This window comes from Hoplias malabaricus, chromosome 1, assembly GCF_029633855.1.
Source record: "Hoplias malabaricus isolate fHopMal1 chromosome 1, fHopMal1.hap1, whole genome shotgun sequence".
Classification (NCBI taxonomy): domain Eukaryota; kingdom Metazoa; phylum Chordata; class Actinopteri; order Characiformes; family Erythrinidae; genus Hoplias; species Hoplias malabaricus.
Genome location: NC_089800.1, coordinates 67,019,421 through 67,043,997, shown reverse-complemented (window position 1 = coordinate 67,043,997; position 24,577 = coordinate 67,019,421). Strand labels below are relative to the sequence as shown.

Below are 24,577 nucleotides of genomic sequence, written 5' to 3'. Positions count from 1 at the left end.
TTGGGGTCCTGACCATTAAAAAGAAATATGAAATGGAATTAACAGAGGAACAGGTGGACTACAGTTTGTATTTGTAAAATTACAAAGTGCCCCTGTATGGTCAGTGAACAAATACATGCAAAAAGAAATTTGTTTTATATTATTCAAGATAAAAGACTTGAAAAAAGAGTGTTTTCATTATTTGAAACATAACCCTAACTCTAGCTGGCCATTCAAAACCACATTGATTAGGATTTTCTTCTGTGTCAATAATCCACCACTGCACAGGTTAAATGTTGCTGGACAAAAAGAATTGTGAGTGTCACTGTCCCTGCTGATGCACAGCATTGCATAGAGATCAACAGGAGCAGTTATTCTCCTCTGTGCTGGTCTTGGGATGGCGATTGATGGCAGTGCTGGATGTGTGGCAGGTGTGCACAATTTGTAAATGTGTAGATGTGCAACAGTCTGTGTGTAATCAAATGATATGTTCATTTCTCATTGGTATTTTGAGCATCCATCCTCCAAAAAGAAAATTCCTGCTGATTTTAAGATACTACTATCATTTGTTTGTCTAATTCAACCTGAGAATGTATTTTTTTTTTTTTTTTACATTATTTTTAATAAATAGCAACTGGGCTTTATTCTGTAGGATGTTTTCACTTATTTTCACGTAGTAAATCATGTAACTTAACTAAGGGTTTACAGTATGGGTGCTTTTATGTAAAATTACTTGAATGTTTTTGAAACCTGAACTTACCTATATTTTGTCATTGGCAGGTGCTGCTGCCGGAACTGTGTTGGCCGTTGCTATGAGCAATGATATAAAAAGTCTAAGTGATGTCCTAATGGAGCTTGCACCTGAGACTAAAGTGGTACTCTGTAATTTTGTGAAGAAGCTACTTTGAAATGGGTCCAGAGCCAACCTGGAATCACTGGGCGTAAGGCTGGAATAAAACCTGAAGGGGGCACCAGTCCTTCACAGGGCGACACACACCTTATCAGTCACTCACACATTCACACCTATGGACACTTTTGAGTCTCCAATCCACCTACCAACATGTGTTTTTGGACTGTGGGTGGAAACTGGAGCATCTGGAGGAAACCCACATGGACACAGGGAGAACACACCAAACAGAAGATATAAACATGAACATCAATAATGAGTATTTTTGAAATTTATTTTGCTTGTCAGGGCGGCATGGTGGCGCAGCAGGTCGTGTCATTGTCACACAGCGCTAGGATCCTGGAGGTTATGGGTTCAAATCCCACTCCAGGTGACTGTCTGTGTGGAGTTTGATGTGTTCTCCCCGTGTCCACACAGGTTTCCTCTGGGTGCTCCACGGTCCGAATACCCAAGTTGGCATATTAAATGTCTCCAGTGTGTCCCCACCTTGGCTCAGTGATTCTGGGTAGGCTCCAGACCCACCGTGACCCTGAAATGCATAAGCGTTTACAGACAATGAATGAATTGATTTTGATTGTCAGGTTTTGTTGTTTTTTATTTGTGTGTGTGTGTGTGTGTGTGTGTGTGTGTGTTTTAATCATTGTTGTTCTGTAATAACATGTTTGAATTTAACTCCAATACAATGGGAACAGTAAATAATTATGCTTCATCTTTACAGGAGACAAAAACACACCGCGTGTAAGTACAATGAAAAGTGTGTTGACGGAACGGAACACATTTAAATGCATTATGTTTTTAAAATACAAAACATACTGAAAATAGACAGTATTCAGAGTATAGTTACATTGGTAAAATTGATGTATTACATTATTGTATTTATCTATTTAAGGTTTAAGGTTTAAAGTTCGGATTTCCTTCACAGCCGTTGCCTGCTCAGCTGCGTGGAGCTGCGCTGTTCTGTTCTGTGGTGTGTTTATTTATAGTCTCTTGTCTGAATGACGAGCGAACATTTGCTGGTAGAAAAGAGAAGTACAGTTTTGACAGGCAGGACCCCTGCTGAGGACAATAGGAGTAAAATCTTTACATTGATTTTCCCAAGAATGTAGGGATCCTACGTTATCCAAAGGACAATTTCGGGAAAAGTCATGAAGTGACCCAAGTTTTTGTCTTTTTTGGGTGCTCTGTGCTTCTCTTTTGAGACATCACAGCCCCTTCTCAGTTGGCACAGGTCAGTTGAAAAGATGTTGAGACGACGTCTTTCCCTGACGTCACCAAGGTCATCATATATCATTTTGCCCTTGCTTGAAAATCCAGCTTGATCATCTTAAGCTGGCTACCAGCTGACCGGTTTACGGTTTGAGACATGGTTGACCAACTTGACCATCTACCAATTGACAAGCTGGTCATCAAGCTGGTTGACAGCTTAACATTTAGATCTGGTATTAACTGGTAGACCAGCTCTATGACCAGCTTACCAGCTGGAGCAGTGTCAACTGTAACCATGAGGATATATGATAGGGAGCACCCGCTGCATTTGACATGGATTTTAAGATTTTTAAAAAAGCATAGATTAAAAACAGCATTGAAATCAGGCAAAAATTTAAAATAATTATTTTTTAAAAAGAGAAAACCTGTTCCTAAGCATATTCTTTCCTTAAAACACTATTGGTCCTTGTGTATTTAAATGAAGTGTTGTTTAACATCTTTTTACAACTCGATGGTTGCAGGAATGGTTACATTTGGCCTAGTGTGTAACTATCATAATCTGACTGGTTTAAGGGGCATTGAAGGGGAACACCCTGCACCGTTTTTTTTTTTTTACCTGAAATCCTCAAATTTTTTTGTGAGTCTCACAAAAAAAGTTTTCATTCAGTGTATATATATATATATATATTTTACAGTGACCATGTATTTTCTAGAAGCCCTTAAAATAAAACGTATGTTTGCAGTTCTGTTAGTTGTTGGTTTACTCAATCTCATAAAGCTCACGCAACACAAAGAAATGTGATTAGGAATTCAAACAGTATTTCACTTTTAAGCAAGAAAAAGGAATGTATTACATTCTTCAGTGCAACCTCCCTTTGCTGCTTCTAACTTGCTTTCTTTGTCCAGAGACTCCTCTTTCAAAGAAGCGACTTGAAGTAAGCCTTTTTTTAAATGACACAATATGTTTCATGCAGAAAAGAAAGCATCCTAGCCAGATTTCTAAACTCCCTGCACCATTGCAGTTTATAATTCTGCCTTCCGAGCCACCTTAAATGGTGCTATAAATGTGTAGTAACAGCAAATTCTACCCAAGACAGAATATTTTATGTTTGTCTAATATTTGTCTAATATTAATATTAGATAAACGATAGAAAATCTTTTTGTGTTTACATGCTCTTTACAGCATTTGTAGACATTCAGCTAGTGATTACACAACAGAATATACTCAAGTAAGCAGGGTTCACTTTTAAAATTCAGGAAAATGTTGAAGTATTAGGTATGAACTGAATGTGTTACAAAATACATACTAGGGCATGTAGTTTTCATTCTGTAGTGTTTTAAAAGTAACACTCCTAACCATTAATCACATAAATTAATTTCTTGACATGTTCAATTTAGTGATTACTATAAAAAAATGCCTACTTGTTCATGTTTAAGTAAAAATACCTTAAAAATACCTTCTTGGGATTAGAAAGAAGGTGAATGAAAAAATTAGGTGCTTCTGAAATGTAAAATAAAAGTAATGATGAAGCCAAATAAGATGGATCCATGCAGATGCTTTTTATTCATTCATTCATTCATTCATTGTCTGTAACCCTTATCCAGTTCAGGGTCAGAGTGGGTCCGGAGCCTACTTGGAATCACTGGGCGCAAGGCAGCAACACACACTGGAGGGGGCGCCAGTCTTTCACAGGGCGACACACAGAGTCACCGGAGCAGTCACCCGGAGCAGGACTCAAACCCACAACCTCCAGGTCCCGGAGCTGTGTGACAGCAAAACTACCTGATGCGCCACCATGCCGCCCGGCTCAGGTAAAAAAATATATAATTCAAGAAGAAACAGAGAAATAAAAAAACCATAAATGTCTATTTTACTGTAGTTTTACTGGAAAGAAAAACTCAAAGGACATGAATACAAAGTCAGTTCAAATTCAGTAGTTGAAATGCAAAAGGACACACGTATCTCTAAGACCATAAAAATAACAGCTAAATCCCAAGTATCCAACGCCTTTAAAACAAACCGTTGTTTTGCAAACCTTGCGAAACTGCGTTATTTCCTTTTTCTGTTCCACTCTCAGCCCACGTTCATCACCCTGAGAGAAATCGAAAGTGAAAAGCCTAATAATAGTCTTATCATTATCACACCTCAGGACTGACCTATTTCTTCAGTGATAGCGAGCAGTAAATATACAATATATCTTGCACAATCGATGAACTCTGTTTGTAAGAGGGCTCGAGTCCATTTGATACAATCTTTCTTTTTTTTTTTTTTTTTTTTCTACCCATGTTCCGACAAGCCCTGCCCCTCCCGTGCTGTGATTGGTTACAGTAAACTGACCAGGCCTGCGCTTGTCTAGTGTTTATTCATTTTGGGGTTTTTCTTCCTGAGTAGTTTTGTAAGCTTAGATTTAGTTTAAAATTTACTAAGTTTAGTTTATATAGTATAAGCTACAATATAATAGATATTTTGTGTGTGTCTGTGTGTGTGTGTGAATAACATCAGCATTCCATCACAATCAGGCTATATATTCTTTCTTTCTTTTATTCATTATTTTTAATTTTTTTTTTATGGCTAGTCCATATAGTAGAGCACTATTTGGCTGTGGAAACTATTATGACCTGACCTTTATAAAGTGTGGAAAATTATACGGAATAGAAGTTGATATGACCTGTTTGTTTGTTGGTAAAATATGAAGTATTTTAGTTTTACCGTCTGGACAGTTATAAACTCTGCAATAGAGAATGCAGCTCTTTGAGATTTAGCCTTATGCCAGATTTACTCAGATGACTTTTCAAGCCATATCACCAACCACGAAAAGACATTAAAATGACTCTGAAAATCTTTAAAGACTAAAGTCTGACACACTCTCACAACTTAGGAAAATCTCTTTTTTTATTTGTATTATTTAGAGAAAAAGTCTGAAAGGTCACTTGAAAGGACATTTGGTTTAAGGTGGTCTGTATATTTCTCGTCTTATGCTCAGATAAAATCAATTTCCTGTTTTATATCACAAATTTTGTAACTCAGGCAAATAGTGACTATGCAAGCCGCCCAGTCTTTGTAAAATCACTGTCTATGGATGGAAAGGGCCAGTTCAAACACCTTTAGTGTACAGTTAGAATTAGTTTATGTGGTCTAGTTTTCAGTGAAGAAGTCGGTTGTCCTGAGGCTTCGTTCTATTCGCTGATTGGCAGACAGTTTGTCAGCCTGAGTTATCAGCCAATTAGAAAGCAGGAGGCGGGACATGTCGGAAAACGTGCGGAGAAAAAAATCCTGCAGGCGGAGCGGTCCGTTACTAAGCAGCGCGCCAGAGGAAGGCGTTAGCGGATAGTTACTGTTTCAGTTTTTGAGGTGAGGTGAAGTTCTGAGGAGCATGAGGCCGACGACGTCTCTTGAGGAGAATGGAGTTTTCTGAGCACATTAAAACTGCTAATGTCGAAGATGTTGTGTTAAAACTGCCTTTCCAGCCTCCGGCGACAGGGACCCTGTGTGTTACGGGTCACCACCTTCTGTTTTCGGACAGAAAAGAGGGGGGTATACGCCAGCTACTGCTGCTCCTCAGGAACATAGATGCAGTCGAGAAAAGGTGAGAGCGAGAGTCTCCTCTGCGTCCAGAATCAAAAAACATTATCTGGAGACCTTAGTCAATTTTTCAATGAATTTGTTTTTATGCTGTATTATTTATTTTCTTAATTATGTTTCATTATTTTATGTTTCTTCCCTTTAAAAACCTCACGTATCGATCACGTATTGTGTATTTTTTTATTCTATGTTTTTGTATCAAAGTCGTCAGACCGTGAATATAACAGATTTATAGACTGGTGTTTGTAGGTCTATATGCAAATGAGCTCTGTTCTGATTAGCAGGCCTCATTCTAAGTAAAATGATCAAATCTTGCATTTTTAAACGAGCACCTAAGGAATAGGGACATGTGTTATTAAGTTATTAAGTTTTAAACATTAGCTGGTGTCTGAGGGGTGAGCTCCTCACTGTTTGCTTATGGCATGTATCACTATATGGCTGTTTTGTGTGCACTGATAATCAGCTTGTAGCGTTCCCACATTTCTAAACCTTAAAGGCAAATATAAAAAATGGGAGTGTGGCTGGTGTTAGCCTTGGCTTACATTTTTAAAAGAATCATTAACTACAGTAAGGTAATGCATGTTCGGTACACTTCCACTCACTGACAACTTTGTGAGCTCCACCTGCATTTGTGTAAAATTTTGAAAACCCCTTGTCAAATGAAAATTTTTGTTGATATTCTGGATATAAATTATTATGCAGATTTTAGTTCAGCGATTAATATACTGGACAAGAATATGGTATACAGTATGTCATAACCTTATGCACAATGTATGTTAGGTTTTGCTCCCCAATTTATTAAATTCAGGAAATAAATTAACATGGAATTGTGCATAAAAACACTGTCTGGACAAAACAAATAAATCACACAATATAATATTCTACAGTCATTGTACATTTGATCAGTTCTAGATGTACTTTGTAATTCTACATTTACAGACTTATAAGACCAAAAAGAGCAGGTCTAACGTGGTGGGGTATTGCATTGTTATGAGTGGTTCAGACACAACAGTGCTGCCTGACTTTTTAAACACTGCGTCCACTCACTGTCCACTCGGACTCACCTGTGGTGGTCCTATGAGGATTCTTCTGACCATTGAAGAACAAATTGTAGCCCAGATTTTGGTACATGATTTGTCCTCCACCCATAAGTAACCAGCAGAACTGTGGATAGAAACTGACCATTAGTGCAGGGCTCCAGGATGTAAGACACAAACTGTGCATCAGCAGATGAGCTGCGGTCTCAGACTGTACACTCCAGCAGAGTGGAGCGTCTGAGCATAATGAAATTGATCTCTGTTAAATGACTCCACAAGCACTTCATATCTCTTACAGTGCTCTGCACTAAAGACAGTACAGTAATCCATTACAAGATGTCTTTAAACCTGTGGACTAATGCCATGTTCATCTAAAAATCTCTCTTTGTATTAGTGTTGAGAATCTACTAGGATACCCCCAGCATGGCAAAGCTGGCCAGAGTCAAAGGTTTGCTCAAGAACTTAATCAAGTCTGTGTCCCAAAGCACTCATGTTACTGTCTCTGGAGAGCAAAGCATTGTGAGCACAGAGAGAAGTTGCTCTTTCCTGCTGATCTGATAGCTGTATGCATTGCTATGGCTTTGAGCTAAACCTAAGTCAGTGTTAAAGCAATAGTCAGCCCAAAATCTGATTTACACAATTCCTGTGATGTTGGAAAGCCAAAATTGTAAATCGTAAGCTTTTAGCTGTAGCCTGGTAGCTCCTGTGCAAAACTCCAAGCATCAAATGTTTTCTGTTTAATTTACTACATTTGGCATACGACGATAGAAGTGTTTGATTTATTTAGATCTAATGTATTCCAAAGTAAATTTTTGGTCAAAGTATCACGTTAAAGGGCAACTTCTGGTCTCAGCAGCATTGCAGTTCTTGTTCACTCTTTGCATTGTAAGGAATATACTCAGTGGACTCTATTGCTTTTTCAGCTTTTTGCTTGGGCACATTTTGCTATATGTATATTTTGTTTTGAGTTTGCAGAACCAGGCACATCACTGATTTTTGTGTGCATAGATTCTTTTGCACATAAGATTAGAGTCCAAACAATGGCTTTGTGTCACTCTTCCTGCTTTCTGTGTATAGATGAGAGCGCTGCTCTTAACTGGTCAGAACTTGTTTTGTATGTGAAGGAAACAAGACCCTGATGCTGCTGATACGCTGTCTTTTTCTTTATATCTATAAAAGCATTCCTGTTAATGTGAGCTTTCTCCATCCTTTTCATTCTTGTTTGCTTATGAGAGAATAAGTTTCTTAACTATTACCTTATTCTCTGTGTGTGTTTATATGTTTAATATGCAGAACAACTGGCTCATCAGGTACAATCATTATCAAATGTAAGGACCTGCGTATTCTCCAGCTTGATATTCCTGGCATGGAAGAGTGTCTTAACATTGCCAGCTCCATAGAGGTACACAGAATACATTTGCTACAAAAGCAATTTGCTATTTTGCCAACCCTTTTTTAAAGGTGTTGCTCACATCAAATGTAAAAGACATTAGATGTTTTGTCTTTGTAGTATTGTCAGTTAAATATAGTTTTAAATATGATTTGCACATAGTTGCTTTCTGTTTTTCCTAACATTTTGCAGTTTCCCAACTTTTCTGGAAATGTGCTTATGTAAGGTCAAACTAAATATTTTTATTGACAGTTGTTGTAAACATATTTAATTTTTTGATTAGGCTTTGGGTTTTCTCTCTCTCTTTCTCTCTCTCTCTCTCTCTCTCTCTCTTTCTCACTTTTTTTTGTGACATTATTGTCAAAATATTTACTGGCCATTATTTCAGTGCATCATTATTTAATATCTTGTTTTTGCTGTCTCCAGCGATTATTGTTTCTAAGTGTGTGTGTGTGTGTCTGTGTGTGTGTGTGTGTGTGTGTCTGTGTGTGTGTTCCTTAGGCTCTTTCCTCTCTGGACAGTGTGACAGATATGTACCCCTTTTTCCACCGGCCACGTGAGCTCAGTCTAAATGACCCCTGGGGTCTTTCCTCACCAGAGCAGGATTATGCACAAACAGAGAGACTAGTGAGTTTACATACAGTACATAAACTCACACGCAAGCATAAATACACACATACATACTCACACACACACACACACACACACTCACACAAGCATACCATATACCATATATATAAAAACGTGAAAAACACTTAGATCACCACAGTAAGAACAAAATCTCATATCACCAAAATTACTTTCCCAGGTATATATTATTTGTAATTATAAATAATATTTATTTATATTTATTAGAATTAGGATAATACATTTTTCATGAAAGATTTGTCCTGACAGTGGAAATCAATTTCTTTATTTTTGGAAAGAAACCCTTCATAGATGCACAGACACATGCAGCCATGCTCTAAGACAGTTTCATAACCCTAAATGTAGACAAACAGGAAGCAGTTGGCTTGGTGCAGGAAGTGAATGGTGCTGGTGCAAGACCTGCTCTCACAGGAAAAGAAACATTTTGAGGGTGACAGCTCACATTGTTGTGTATCAGGTCGTTTATTGGTCATTAAAACAGAGTCTGCCTGTCTACCAGAAGCAAACCTTCAGGGCAATTTTTGTTAGTCACTTGTCCCCTTAATCATGTCTGTGGTCAAACTAACCACAATCCATTTTGTCTAATAATAATCCTTAAAGGCAGTGTTTATGATTTTGGAGATACGCTGTTTTCTCTGTTTACGTTCAGTTCTCAACATCTTTTAATGTGGAATGGTATGTTTGAGGGGGAAAAAACATTTGGTGGCTGAAGTTTAGATGTTTTTCACTGTTTCTGATGCCACAGAAAGTCATTTTTGCCCTGAACAGCTCGGGAAAGCCTAGCATACATGACAAAGACATTTCTTTAAACAATGTACTGACACTGGGGCTTCATAAACATATTAGACAGGTTTCGAGCAGTGACCTCTCCTTCTTTCACATCCTCTCACCCTGTTTTCTCTTTAGAATACAAGTCTCTTTCTTTTCTGATCTCTGGCCTTATCTCCTGTGTTGTGGTCAGTGGGACAGGTGGAGGCTGAGTAAAGTGAACTCAGATTTCTCAGTGTGTCCATCGTATCCTGGGGCTGTGATTGTTCCCCGAGCTGTAGATGACGACACACTCATAAAAGCGGCCCGTTTCCGGCAGGGGGGCAGATTCCCTGTGCTATGCTACTGTCATCAGAAAAACAGTATGGTGAGGAATGCACTCATCAGCACAATCCTAGCACAATCCAGCATCTTATCTAAATCCAAATCTTACAGCATGGTTTGATTTTTGCTGTTCCATAATATCTACTGCAAGTCATCAGCTAAAAATTAAGCCCTAATTGAAATAAATTAGATGTAGTGAAATACTCAACCTGTTAGAGCAGGAAACATAAACAATAAAATAAGATCACAATTATTATCTAGCTGTCTCTATTATTGGTTATCAATATTTATAGCTCCAAAAATCAGTATAAGTACCTGCCACAAAATGTTCATATTGCTCAGGCCTTATGCCAAATAATACAGGATTCTTCATGCTTCATGCTACGTGACAGAAAACCACAATATAGATGTCTGTCAAACAGATGCCTCTTGTGAAGCTATTTTTGTAGCTGTAAAATGTTTTGTAAAATAAAGTTTCATTGTTTCTAAGGTGATCATGCGCAGTAGCCAGCCCATGACAGGAGCCAATAGAAAGAGATGCAGAGAGGATGAGCTCCTCCTCCAGGCTGTGATTGACGAGTCAGAGTTGGGTTACATCATAGACACACGATCTGCTCATCAGGCTCATCAAGCCAGGATGACTGGGGGAGGGTTCGAGTCCAAATCCTGCTACAGGTCTTGGAGGAGGATGCATAGGCACATGGAGAGGTACAAGTTACTTACAGAAATATGAGTTAGAAAATGTTAACCCAGCTAGCTGTACCACTGTTTCTGCCATTTGAATAATAATAAAAGCAAAGGATGATATTAGATTTTTGGATGATGTGTTTACATTCAGTGTTAAACTGTTTTTGTTTGACGGCTGTTTAGACTGCTGTATCAAGAGCTAATAAAGGTTGAAATCCCACTGTTGACCTAGGCTTGAACCAGTGGCGATTGCTCTAAGACTGCAAGGGAAGCTCAGCTTCCCCTAAAATGTCAAATGATCAAATATATACTGTTGTGTGTACATGTCATTGAATAAATATGCACTACAAAGTGCTCAACTTTTGTTCAGAATCTGCTTCTGATCACTGGTAAAGACGCGGCTTTCCTCTCAATCATTCTCACAGTGCTTTAAACAGTGAGGACGCTGAGCTCCCACAGAGTTCAATAGCGAAGTGCAGCGAAACGAGACGAGTCATTGGATAAATGCTAGGCTTTGTCCCGCCCATCGGACGCTCAGCGTCTCTGGGGGTCTATGGGGCAGTGGGTTGGCCTCGGCTGGCCCGGACGCTCAGCTTCTGCATGATGATTGGATGATCTCTCTGAGGCTGAATCCCATTTTGATTGACAGCGAAATGAGCGAATCAGCGATCCTTTGGTGTAAAGATCCGTGGGAGCACAGGCAGACACACTTCACATGGGCCAAGGCCGTTTAAGCAGCCTAGCTCTGCTGGCCATTTAGAGGACACTAGTCAAGTCCCTGAAAAAGACGCCTTGTTGGTACGACAGGGTCACAGATCATTTTCTTAAAAAGGAACGGAGGGTAGAATTTACTTATAAATAAACCAACACATTTTATGATGTAGGCCGAAATTGAGCTTCCCCTCCTTGAAAGACCAGCATCCGCCACTGGCTTGCGCCATATGTCAGAACAGTCTGAGGTTGTATTCAGGATTTTCTTTACAAAATAGAAGTTGATTTATATTTTGGAAAATTTGAATGGAAATCTTGCTGTAGTCAATAAACATGTACGTGAACTATTGTCTCTGTGTGCATATGTCAATTTTCAGAGGTAAAGTACTGCAGGAGAGTTTGATCAAGCTGGTTGAAGCGTGTGGAGACACATCTCACAATATGGACCGTTGGTTGAGCAAGCTAGAGAACTCCAAATGGCTGACTCACATTCATACAGCTCTGTCCACTGCAGGCCTGGTAGCAGAATGTGTGGAAAGGTGAACTCCTGAATCTAATTTTTTGTTTGTCGAAAGAATAGGCAAATATAAAAATCTGTTCAAGCATTTTCTCTCATGCTGTCGGTAATATTGGCCTTACTGCCCTCACCTTTAGTGTTATTTTTATAGGGACGCTCACTCAGTACTGGTACATGGCTCAGAGGGGATGGACACCACATTGTTGGTAACTTCTTTGGCTCAGCTCATCCTAGATCCCACCTCTAGAACACTGAGGGGATTTCTCCAGCTAATAGAGAAAGACTGGGTGCAGGTAATTTAAAAATCTACCGTGAATGTGTAGCTTGTATTTAGCAGAAATATACCAGTTTTTCAGTCAATATATAAACTATATATAAAGCTTAATTTCTTGTTGGTAGTCCTTTGTTTAAATTAATCTGCAGTCTCATTTAGCTTATTAGCTTAGCTTATTACTAATTTGTAATCAGTAACAGTAAAATGTCAATGATATGAAATTAAAATGCCTTCATTCATTCATTCATTCATTGTATGTAACCACTTATCCAGTTCAGGGTTGCAGTGGGGCTTGAACCTACCCAGAATCATTGTGCGCTGTTTACCACTCCAGAGATGAGGAGTAAAGATGACCTTTTGTTGAGTATGCTAAACCAGTGTGTATACCATATTTGGGTTTTCAGGCAGGTCATCCATTCCAGCAACGCTGCTCTCGGTCAGCTCACTCACATGCTCGATTGAGGCAGGAGTGTCCATCCTTTCTGCTGCTGCTGGACTGCGTGTGGCAGCTATGGAGGCAATTTCCGCTGGCACTGGAATTTAGTGAAACTCTGTTGCTAAGGCTTGCACAAGATGCATATGCTTCAGACTATGGCACTTTCCTCTGCAACAATGAACAAGAACGGTGAGGGTTTATCTCTTTTAAATAAATGGATATTAGAAAAGGACACAATTGACCCCTACCCCAAAAAAAAAAGAATTTTTTGTGCATGAAGAGAATAATGTTAAAGGTATGGATACATTGGTGCTAGGATATAATCTTAAATAAACTTGCTGATGTGTAATCTGCCCGTGTCATATTATTAAAATAAAACAAACAATAGATTGAACAAAGTCTTCAAAATGGCCTGCATCTTTTTATTTTTATAGATAACTGTTTGTCATACAATGCAAAACCAGATGCCAAGCATATCTAGGCTGGTCTACCACATTTGCAAACCTCTGCTCCAGAAAAGTTGGGGCTTTTTTAAAATGCAATAAAAACAAATATCAGTGACTTGTTAATTGTCTTGAAAATGTCTCACATTTCTGGAACTGGGTTTATAGAATAATTAGGAAACAAACAAATTTTTGTCCCACTTTATTATGATAAATAATTAGAATAGCTTGTTTAACATTTTTAATCCACAATCACAAAGTAACTGTTTGTTTTTGCACCCCCTCTTTCCCTCTCTTCCTTTTAAGGTGTGCTTTGGGGGTGAAGGAAAACACACACTGTTTGTTTCAGTTCCTGCTGCGATGTAAAGAACGGGAACAGTATATTAATCCATTATATGAACCAACAGAGCTGGCTATCTGGCCTTCAGTACAGCCTCAGTCTCTCCAGCTGTGGACTGGTAAGTCTTTACACACCAAGTATAAATTACTCATTTATTATTTCTGTTACGTTGGTAATGTACCTGGAGACCCAAATTTTCAGCAGTGAAAAAAACATATGTTTAAGGTTTGATTAGATAAAGAGGAACCCTGACAAGATTGCTCTGCTGCTGTTAATGTGCATTGTCAGACTTTAAACTATTCAGATTATAGCAGATTATGTTTATGGCTTGAATTATTTGAATGCATGTATAATGTGTTGTTTTTTATTATCTTATTTGTTAAGTAGTTGAAAGCGAGTACTAAAAATATTTTGTGTGTAGGTTTGTTCCTCAGGTGGACAGAGTATGCTGAAACCATGAACAAGGCTCGGGAGGAAATCTGGACAATTGTTAAAGAACACACAGAGAGAAATGGGACTGAGGAGTCCACACAAACATCTCTGAACCATTACAATACCTTTACTGTCATGGAAAATTTTATGGATGAGTTGACTATTCTCTGACCTCTAGTGGAAATTTGTTCCTAGTCATACAATGGCAAAGTATAACATGCCACACATCCTTGAAGCTGGAAGATGGTTACAGAAACTCAAAAGTGCAGTCTGCATTAATGGATGATAACAATGTCCTCCATGGATTATTTGATCCTGCTTCTAAATACTGGACTCTGTATTTATTTCCTCTGTTCTTGGAGGATGTCAAGGGATTATATGACAATTATCACTGTAAAATATTTCCCTATTTGGCAACCTAGACACCATGTTTATAGTGATATGAGAGAAAATGGAAAATAATAACACACATCTTATTTCTTTTAAAACCAGGAATTTTCTTTTGTTGACCTTTACTTTGTAACCTGTTGAATGGAAAAATCTTTCCATATTCAAAACTTTCATCAGATTTCCAAATCATGTATTATGGTTCGCCAAACAGACCATAAAGTCTTCTGTGAACAGGCTGATTATATGATTCTGTTCTTTTATAGTAATTCCCTGTAATTATTCATATGATGTATAATTCCTCCAAGTGTTCAGTATATGTGGAGGAGAAGAGGAGAGACAACAAGCCACACCTCTTTCAAAGATTATCCTCTTGGTAAGACTGATATTAATTTAGGGCGGCACAGTAGTGTCACTGTCTCACAGCTCCAGGGACCTGAGGTTGTGAGTTCAAGTCCTGCTCCGGGTGACTGTCTGTGGGGAGTTTGGTGTGTTGTCCACGTGGGTTTCCTCCAGTGCTCCGGTTTAATCCCAAACACATGTTGGTAGGTGGATTGGCTGCTGATAAGCAGTTACAATAAATTAATTAATTATCCATCCATTATCTGTAAGCGCTTATCCAGTTCAGGGTCTCGGTGGGTCCAGAGCCTATCTGGAATCATTGGGCGCAAGGCGGGAATACACCCTGGAGGGGGCGCCAGTCCTTCACAGGCCAACACACACACTCACGGACACTTTTGAGTCGCCAACCCACCTACCAACGTGTGTTTTTGGACTGTGGGAGGAAACTGGAGCACCCAGAGGAAAACCACGCAGACACGGGGAGAACACACCAACTCCTCACAGACTGTCACCCAGAGCGGGAATCGAATCCACAACCTCCAGGTCCCTGGAGCTGTGTGACTGCGACACTACCTGCTGCACCACCGTGCCGCCCATGAATGAATTATATTAATTTTAATTATAGCAGTTGGACTTTACTATAAACATTTGATACATAATTGAGTCTTTGCTAAATTAAAACCACTAAACACTAAATACAGAAACCTTAAATTAACAAGGCTTCTCTTTAACAAGGCATATGAACATAGTACTTTTTCCAATATTTGTATTGAATCAATAATACACAGAGTTCTCCTGATATTGTCTTGTGTTTCGCAACTTATAATAAATCCTGTTTGATCTCTGAGCTGCCATACTGTATATCATTGCCTTACTTGGGAATTGGGCAAATGAAATAATTGTGTCCTAAGATGCTTGCAGCTCAGCTGCCATTTTTGTATGTCCAATTAATAGGACACAATTACTGAGGTAATTTGTCTATTCTATACCATTCTGCTGTTAAGGCTTTCCTACCTGAGGACATTTTAGCCTTGAGTTTGGAGATTCCAATCCTTCAGATAATTATGTCCCTGTAAGGCAAGGCCAGACAGCAATTTGATCACAGCCCAAAAATCATGCTACTGTGATAAATATAGTCTCAGGTTGACAGGAGTACTTTTCAAAACTGTTGTCACTCACCACAGTAAACTGCTACATCAATAAATGCAAACCGAAATAATACAAATCTCTCCTATGGTACATCATGAATTTAGAAAAAAATAAACTTGACTGAAACAAAAAATGCATCATCAAAGGTTATTATTTATTTTAGTTCAAGATAAAAATAGGATGCCATTGAAACCAACTGACGTAAACGATCCCTATCATATATATGTGTTGGGGTTGTTTTGGGGGAAAGGAAAAATTCAAGGGTTAATTTTGGCTACTTGCGTGGAAAACCATCTAAACGAGAAAAAGCCCAGCTCAGCTAAACTAAGTCAGACACAATACACCCAGCGTGTGCAGCTTGTCAGCAAGTTTGCCGCGTTGGACGCCGGTCAATGTAGTCCAGAGCCCGAGAGCAAGCCAAGTCACATGTGCAGATAAACTACATTTCCCTTCTGTACTCGTGACAGTCGCTTGTTTACCCAATGGTCGCTAGGTGCGCTTGTCCACGGACCAATCGGGGGATAATCTCTTAATTCTAACGGTTAAATACCACGAAAATCCTTCTTTTCAGCGCCATTTACTCTAATATTTTTTAAAGACGGCGGGAGAATCTTTATTCGGCAATGCTTTGATTATCAACGCGCGTGGCCTCTGGATTTGAAGATTTTTTTTCTGGGCTTTTGTTTTTTTTTTTTGTTTTCAAAACTCAACAGGTAAGATTTATATTTTCAGCCTCTTTACTACTTACCCTCGATCATTTTATAGTGGACTGTGTGCATTTTATTCGTGGACTTTGTGCATGTAGTGACATGCAATTTTTGAGCACCCCTGTTCAAATGACATGTTGATTTTTCAAGTAAAAACTAAGTTAAAGCATCCTAAGCAGAAAACAAACTTACATACGTCCAAATACTGGGGAAAAGCCATAAAATATAAGCTATGCCATGGTTTTGGTACTGACTCATGTTAAATTCAGCAAAAAGCAATAAATGTGCCATTAAACCATGGGTGCCCAAAGTCTACTGTACTCCTTTGAAAGTGGAGTAATTAAGAGTACATTCCTGTGGTGTGATTTTTGCCTGGTTTTCTTGCGCTGACAGGTGGAGGACATGAAGCTTTGTAGTGGTCCCTTTGCTCTCCTCAGATCTCTCTGCCTGACCCCCAGCTGCTCCGGACCAGCCAGCTGGATGCCTCGCCGAAACACTAGCAGTCATGAGTCCCATGACTGTCCTCGAGTCCTCATCACAGGTACCGTTCATTTGTTACATGCGTTTCTCCAAACTTCACCCCAGTCCACAGGTTTCATCAAATCTACCTTCCCACACACAGGCACATATAAAACACACGCACTTTCCTCACACTATGTTTTTCTACTGTCTCGTAAGAGACAATCCTATTTACCTCAGTGACAAAGGGCCGTGAACAAAAGCGTTGAGCCTCATAATGCTGTGCCAGGCAGCATTGTGGTTACACAATACTGTATGCTGGCAGGCCAAAAATGTGCCAAAATAACACTAGATACTTTCAGTATTCAAATTTGTAAAAGGGGAATTTTATCAGTTTTCCAAACTTCGCCATGTTTACAATTTACAACACTGTGATGTGAGATGTTTCACTGTAGACAAATATACTGAGTCATATATTTTAACAGTGCTGGTGATAGTAATCCAAGGACCAAGAGGTCTAATCTTCCCATACTGGGTAAGGGGTGGGGTAATTCTATTTATATATAAGCCAAACCAATTGTCCTCATGGGCCAGCTTTGAGCTTGGGTTGTATATTATATTTGGTTCTTCTACCTATCACTGAGGAAATTTCTTACTCGTGTTTCTCTATGTTACATCTGGCATTGGTTGAGCCAACTGAGCTCAAATATAATGACAAATACTGGGTCTATGCATGACTTGAAATTTAAACCCATTAACAGAAAATTGGGGATATTTTGTAAAATGCAATAAAACCAAGAATCTGTGATTTCTACATACCCCTTAATCTATAATTAATTGAGAAAAGCACAGAGAAACGTTTCCAGTGTGTTTCCAGGTATGAGTGACTGACATCCAAATTTAAAAGTAAAATCAAATTCGTTGCCTGCACTGCATACCCAAATGTCAGAATATATGTAAATTTAGGTATTTCACTCAGTACATATCTCTGAGAAAAGTTTCAGGAAATCTTGGCAAATCTCAGTTAATGTAGGACAAGGCCGATCAAGACTGCTGAATGAGCATGATCTTTGAGCTCAGACATGACACCACATCAGAAAGCATGATGATATTGTGATATATATAACCATGTGGTTTTTGGAGTACTTTTGGAAAGCCATAGATCAATTCTCTGTAAAAAATACTGTCCAGTCCTCTGAGCCCGAACTCATCTTACACGGTCCAAAAGAGTGTGGACATGTGCTTTTCTCTGTGCAAAAGAGACCTTCCGAGCTGTTATGAGCAGTAAGACCAAACCTCACATTTGTCATGGTATGGGGTTACACCTTTACCCACAGCATGGACTTTCTTATGTGAGAAGATATGGAGGCATTTATGGGGACCTTAGAGAGATGTTAGATATGATGGCATCACGACAGCATCTTTATTCAGTTCATGGTAATTTCACCAAGACAATGACAGGCTTTGTAGACAAAGACTGTGTATGTTTGACTTGTTTGTCATCAGTTCAGATCTGTTTCCTATGGTGTATAATGAAGAGAAGAATCCTAAAACTGCAGCAATGGAATTAGCAAAAATTCTGTATCCTTGGTTCCCAAAAGATTATAATGTGTAGCCATTAAAAGCAATGGTGATGTGTTAACCTTGTCTGAGTCCCAGGTTTTTTTGTTTTGTTTTGTATTGTTTTTGAGAGTGTTGCCTTAAATTTAAATGTTTCTTTACAGCATTGGAAAGGCAAAGCATTGTAAATCTGTTGTAAATCTGTTAAAATATGGTTTATGAAAACTAACATGTTTTATTTCATTCATCATGTTTTATTCAGACATCATTGTTTATGGTGTAGTAATAAGTATATATAAATAAGTATAACTTACTTTAAATGTAACATTTATTGAAAGTTTAAAAGATGAGAATTAAGAATGGCCAGTCATCAAAGATGACTTTGAAGATGACTAAGATATTTTTGAAATGTTGCTTTATTTTATTTTATTTACATTTTCTCTACTTCTGAAGGAGGCCTGGGCCAGCTTGGTGTAGGATTGGCACAAATGCTCAGGTGTGTTATCAGCTCGTTGTATTTTTATTTTAAACAGAGAGGGAACAGGAACTTCTTAGAAACAAACCGATGATTGATACCATACAATTGTGCAAGTGTGTCATTCTTTTTGTTAGATATCAACAGTATTTTATAAGTTCATGTAAGTAATTTACTACAGAGATAATTAAAATGTGTAGGTGGACTCCATCCTACTGACAATTTTTTATCCCTAAATCTCACTCAGAGAGCAGTATGGGAAAGAAAATGTGATCCTGTCTGACATTAAGAGACCTCCCACAGAAGTTTTCAACATGGGTATGTCAGTCCTGGTGTGGGTTTTGGCCTGTATTCTTTATGATGTATCATTGAACACAATCCTGATGTTTGGGTTAGGCTCACTGCAGATGCCAGCCAGTTAAAGGGAATGTTTACAAAGGTGGGGAGCTACAGTTCTCTCTGGTTTGTTTATGTTCAGAAGTGCAGCATCTTTTAAGGTGGAATGGTATGTTTGAGAACAAAAACAACTGTTCTTTGTATGCTTCTAAAGTTTTACCATAGAAACTCGTTAGTAACTCGCGGTGTTTAGTTTTGTAGTACTTTTGGTCTGTTTGCTTTAATGCCGTTAACAGTCTCCCGAATTTAGATTGGGTTCCTACCTAAATAATCCAAAACAGCAAAAATAAATATTACCCACCTAGGGAGCAGGAATAAAGCAATATCTCCTTTAATGTTTTTCAAATTTTGGAGGGTTCTGAGCAGAGAAAGAAGAAGCCTAGCATGTCCAAGCCGCTTTGATTTTATTTTACTTGTTTACTGACACTGGGGCTTCTTAAAACACTTTAGACCAGTTTCCAGCATGCAAAGAGTGGAGAGCTAGCACATGGTGAGGAAACATCTTCTGAATTTCATAAAAAGTATTTTCTGATTACAATCGTGAACGTTGCCTTTAAGAAGGTGTCTGGATTCATTTGTTGTACTATATCTAGCTAAAATGTGATCAGATCTAGGTTAATTTAACACTGTTTGTCAGTGGATTGTGACATGGAATCGGTGCCCTAATATGTGGAAATTATATTGATGTATCAATGAGCTGAACAGGTCCCTTTGTGTATGCTGACGTGCTGGACTATAAAAACCTACGGGAGCTGGTTGTGAATAACCGGATCACATGGTTGGTGCATTACAGTGCTCTGCTCAGTGCTGTGGGAGAGGCCAATGTCACTCTCGCTAGAACCATCAATATTACAGGTGAGATCATCCAAATATCCCCACTCACAGCTGCTTTGAGCTTTATTACAACCCTGGATGCATTAAAAAATAGTTTGGGCAAAAGGGACATTTTTACAGTTTTCCCTTTACCTCTTCTTTAATTCTGCATTAGAGCTGCACAGGAAATATAATATGTACACTATCAGTTTCAGTGTCTTGAAAACTGCATATGTCAGTCATTTTCTACTTACCTCAAAGCCAAGTGAGGGCAAAATTGTGTACATTAAATATTTGGCGGACCTGTTGCTCCTTTTTATTAATGGGAATTTTCCCTGCATTTAACTAATAAACATTACAAATATTGAAGTGTATGAAAGTGTGAACACATTTTTTTGTCAGATTTTGTTTCCCCATTCTCGTGTTTTCTTTTTCTCTCCTCTCCTTTCCTTGTCTCATTTCATCTTTCATCTTCTCCCTCCTTAGGTCTACATAACGTTTTAGACTTGGCTCTGGAGAACTGTTTGCGTCTATTTGTGCCCAGCACCATTGGTGCTTTTGGTCCCTCCTCCCCCAGAGACCCTGCTCCAGATCTCTGCATCCAAAGACCTCGCACGATCTATGGAGTCTCCAAAGTTCATGGAGAGCTGATGGGCGAGGTCAGAATTTGTACACTACAGCTTGAATACTTGGAATAACCCCTCAGTTTGAAATCAATATCATATTAATTTGGTGTCAACAGTAAAAAAAAAGAAGAAAACATTTATATGTAACGCTTTTGTCTCTACTTTAATAACATTTGATTCTACACAATATATGTTAATTATATGATAACATGACACATTATTCCAAAGTTTTGACTGGTAATGCAAATCACATTTTTAAAATTCTCTTTGTTCTAAACCTCTTTCATAAACCCAGGCAAGCATATCACATAGATTTCTTATAAGACTCATACATGAACATATGAATGAAGTTGTGTATTTTATAAATATTTAATTTTTGTTTTCAGTATCTCCACCATAAATATGGCTTGGATTTTCGCTGTTTGCGTTATCCTGGCGTAATCTCAGCTACCACAAAACCGGGTGGAGGCACCACAGGTAACAGCATTCACTCTTTCATTTCCACTTTTTATTTTTTAAACATTACCATTTTTCCCTCACTTGGTAAGTGGCAGATAAATCAGGAGTTTCTGCTTCTTATGGACTTGTGAATGAGGAGAGAATGCCACCCAGAGCAGAGGCATGTGTTCTGTTTATATGTGTACATCAATGTAGAAGCTTTTATTGTCATGCTTCTTCTAAATGTATTTTGTGCTAGCCGATTAATACCATTAATACCGATAAAACCAGTTTGACCTGATTTGAGAGGGTAACATTCACAAAAAATGATATTTGGGGGCACTGGAGGGTGTATTTGAATATCTCTGAAGTACATTCAGCACAAACTTGTTCATTAAATAAAAATCAGTTTAATTGTTTGTCTTATTAGAGTTGTGCATTATAGAAAAATGGTTTAAAATGTAGGTAAAAAAAGCAGTCACATTCACAAATATTGTTTCAATAATATTTTTTCATGAGTATTGTTTGTTGAATGATTAACAAATATGTATGTATGTATATGTATCGATTTAATTTCTCTTTCTTCTCAGACTACGCTGTTCAGATATTTCATGATGCTCTGAACAGTGGTCACCATGAGTGTTATCTCCGCCCACAAACCCGCTTGCCCATGATGCATATTTCTGACTGCCACAGGGCCACCATAGAGTTCATGCAGGCTCCAGAGTGCCAGCTCTCCCTGCGCACCTACAACATCGCAGCCATAAGCTTCACACCTGAAGAGGTAGCAGCAGAGATCCGCAAACACGTACCACACCTGAAGGTTACCTACAAACCCGACCCAGTTCGCCAAAACATTGGTATGAAAATTCAGTGAAGAAGAAATGTGAATAAATTAACTTTTTTTATTTTTTCTAATGAGTGCATTGCCAGGTATTGCATCAAATTTCAAGTCATTGCTGCTATTAGACATTTGAGGTCATGTCGTTATTTTGAAGTCCACAGCATGCTCATATTTGGAAGTCTGGGTACAGCCATTTTTCTCTATGGAAAAAAATAATACGATTCTCTAAAACTGCCTCTAGTTTCCAAAGTAGATACACTGATATACACTGAATATCACAGGATATTCTTAATTACAAAATGGTCAAAATATGAATATTGCTACATGCAAACTTTTACGCCAACTTCAGCCAAATTCCCCCCCAAAAAAGTTTGCTTTGCCAGTTACGAATGTACGTGTTTTTACCGGCTATTGCAGTTCAACCCACTTTTCTCTGAGAAAACAAATAGCTTACACTTGGACTTATTATTATGCACACCCCACCACAAATTGACTTCAGAGATCCATACAGGGCAGAGGAAGAATTTAGCTTTTTTTTTAAATATGAATATATTTAAAATGAAAACGATATTTAGTTTTGTTTATTTATATATATTTTGCAGTATTTAGTGAATATACATAATAATAATAATAATAATAATAATAATAATAATAATAATAATAATATTATTATAAATAAACAGCTGTCCTGTCTGGTGTGTTTTTGTGTGTGTAGCGGACAGTTGGCCGATGAGATTTGATGACTCTAACGCTCGGAGAGACTGGGGCTGGAAGCCAGCGTATGGTCTCCCAGAGCTAGTGACAGACATGCTGAGCCGTGTCCGGAACAAGAAGACCAACACAGGCCAGCCTGTTAGCTAGCACTCTGGTTCCTTGACCACATGGATCACCATTCCACCTTAAAGCTCCCTCACCATGCTCACAGTTAAGAGGTGCTCTGTCTTCAGACTATGGCCTTTCATGTTATTAGATCTAAAAAGGGTCTTTTGTATAATTAATACTTCTCAACTTACTGTGGATTACTGAGACTCACACACATATACGCTTCTCAACAGCCTTGGTCTTTTTCAGGGATTTGTACTTCCATGGATGTGACTTCTGTCAAGAAGCATGGGCAAATATTTTGAGACTCTTCAGAATCCAGTTTTTGTTTTTGCCTCATAATGTCATCAAAGCCTCTTAATATCTCTGTCATTTTACAATATTTCTTCTCTAATAGGAGTTGCTGAACTAGCTAACAGTAGTTGCTAATTATAATGACAGATTACCTCATGTATCTGGCTATGTAGCAGCCAAAATAAGCTTTTTTAATAAGTTTTTTCTTGAAAAATACAGTTAAAGAAAATAGTTAACAGTATCAGATGTGATTTTTTTTCGCATTTTGCATCATCTTGTCATTATAACCTCCTGATATCTGTCATTCATATTCTCTCTATCATTCAGGACCGCATTCACTTATTTCTATTTTTACTAAAAAAAACAAAAACAAAAAAAAAAAGAAAAAATGTTGTTTTGGTTCATTGGTTTGATTAGGCTGCTGCAATAAACCCACTTATTGTGACTTCAGAAGACCATCACTGGCCATCAGGCCAATGGCAACATTGTCTTGAGTGTGTTGACCAGAGTGCTGTGTTATCTGGTAGGGATTTAGGGTTTTGGCTCAGGTGCTTCACTTAAACCCAGTTGATCCTCTTCACTGTCTTATATGGTTCAAGGCCTTTATATTATTTTTTTAATAGCACTTAAAAGGCTATAGATCTTCTATCATTTTGGTGGGCTATATGCTGACAATTAGCTTAGTTTGTTGGTTTGGTTTAGCTATATTTAGGTATATTATTGCCTATGTGTTTATACTCTATTTAGAGCCTACAGACAGTCAAACTGTCTTTAATGATAAACAGATGACACCTTGTCTGTAATATATATCGTCCTGGAAAAATACTAAACACTGCCTTGTATCTCAGTGTCCTATTCACAATACTTTAGCTTTAATACAAAAGTTTCGAAATACATTGTTCTGTATTCTGTTTTTTAGACTCTAATTGTTGGTGAGAATATAGAAGTTTATTTTTTATTCAGGTTTCAAAGTAAATTTCACTCAAGCAAAGTGTCATTTTCTCTCCCTCTCTGTTTTTCATCTTAAACTTACCAATGAGTGGGCACAATGAGTAATGTTCTCATAGCCATTTGTTCTGAGTCCGACTCATGACAATAAGACACTGCAAAAACAGGACAACATCAAATTCTCAAGTTGGCCCAGCCCAGGATGAAAACTATAGAACACAATGATTAGGGTTGGCCCTAATTTGGATCAATCTGTTCATAAGATTATTCTATTTCATGTGGCCAATTCAGTTCCGAGGATATCTGCTGAGTTTTGTCAGTAAGGCACTGTTGGGTAGAATTTGAGACATCCTTGGAGAACACAAGTCAGTTTACTTTACATCAACCAGGTGTGATTTGTAGGGGGGGGGGCAGAATGGTACTGTGCTGAGAAAAGCCTTAAACCTCAAATAACCTTTAACTGTGAGGGGGAAATTAGTACATTATACCCATGCTGAACTGATGGAAAGAAAATTGCAGTGTATGTTTATTTATCAAAAAAATAAAAAGAATTTAAAAAAATTAAATAAATTGTTTCATTGTCTCTACATGCTAATGGGTTTTTCTTCTTTTTTTTAAATGACACAGTGTCATAA

The 24,577-nt window shown here is 38.2% G+C and overlaps 2 protein-coding genes across 7 annotated transcripts; both read left to right on the top strand.

The window, feature by feature from the left end:
* Positions 1–5,380: 5,380 nt before the first annotated feature.
* On the top strand, positions 5,381–15,394 carry zgc:154055 (uncharacterized protein LOC556036 homolog). Of its 3 annotated transcripts, none has more exons than XM_066682286.1 (11): positions 5,381–5,444; positions 5,561–5,679; positions 8,006–8,114; positions 8,604–8,729; positions 9,712–9,885; positions 10,333–10,550; positions 11,618–11,779; positions 11,909–12,050; positions 12,436–12,656; positions 13,217–13,368; positions 13,672–15,393. In XM_066682286.1, exons 3-11 carry the CDS (start codon positions 8,079–8,081, stop codon positions 13,851–13,853), a joined length of 1,413 nt encoding a protein of 470 aa, XP_066538383.1. In that variant the 5' UTR covers positions 5,381–5,444; positions 5,561–5,679; positions 8,006–8,078; the 3' UTR covers positions 13,854–15,393. The 3 variants fall into 3 exon arrangements, with proteins under 3 accessions (XP_066538383.1, XP_066538370.1, XP_066538376.1); XM_066682273.1 differs by adding an exon at positions 7,107–7,160 and having other exon boundaries at positions 5,407–5,679; positions 13,672–15,394; XM_066682279.1 differs by having other exon boundaries at positions 5,407–5,679; positions 13,672–15,394.
* Positions 15,395–16,126: 732 nt separating this feature from the next.
* tdh2 (L-threonine dehydrogenase 2) lies at positions 16,127–24,399 on the top strand. 4 transcript variants are annotated; one of them, XR_010804251.1, is made up of 10 exons: positions 16,127–16,273; positions 16,661–16,808; positions 18,740–18,782; positions 19,009–19,079; positions 19,863–20,012; positions 20,457–20,629; positions 20,983–21,073; positions 21,625–21,894; positions 22,594–22,810; positions 22,950–24,399. XR_010804251.1 is itself a non-coding variant. In XM_066682065.1 (9 exons), exons 2-9 carry the CDS (start codon positions 16,670–16,672, stop codon positions 22,609–22,611), a joined length of 879 nt encoding a protein of 292 aa, XP_066538162.1. In that variant the 5' UTR covers positions 16,127–16,273; positions 16,661–16,669; the 3' UTR covers positions 22,612–24,399. The 4 variants fall into 4 exon arrangements, 2 of the variants coding, with proteins under 2 accessions (XP_066538162.1, XP_066538149.1); XR_010804250.1 differs by having other exon boundaries at positions 22,934–24,399; XM_066682065.1 differs by having other exon boundaries at positions 21,625–21,818; positions 22,594–24,399.
* Positions 24,400–24,577: the final 178 nt, after the last annotated feature.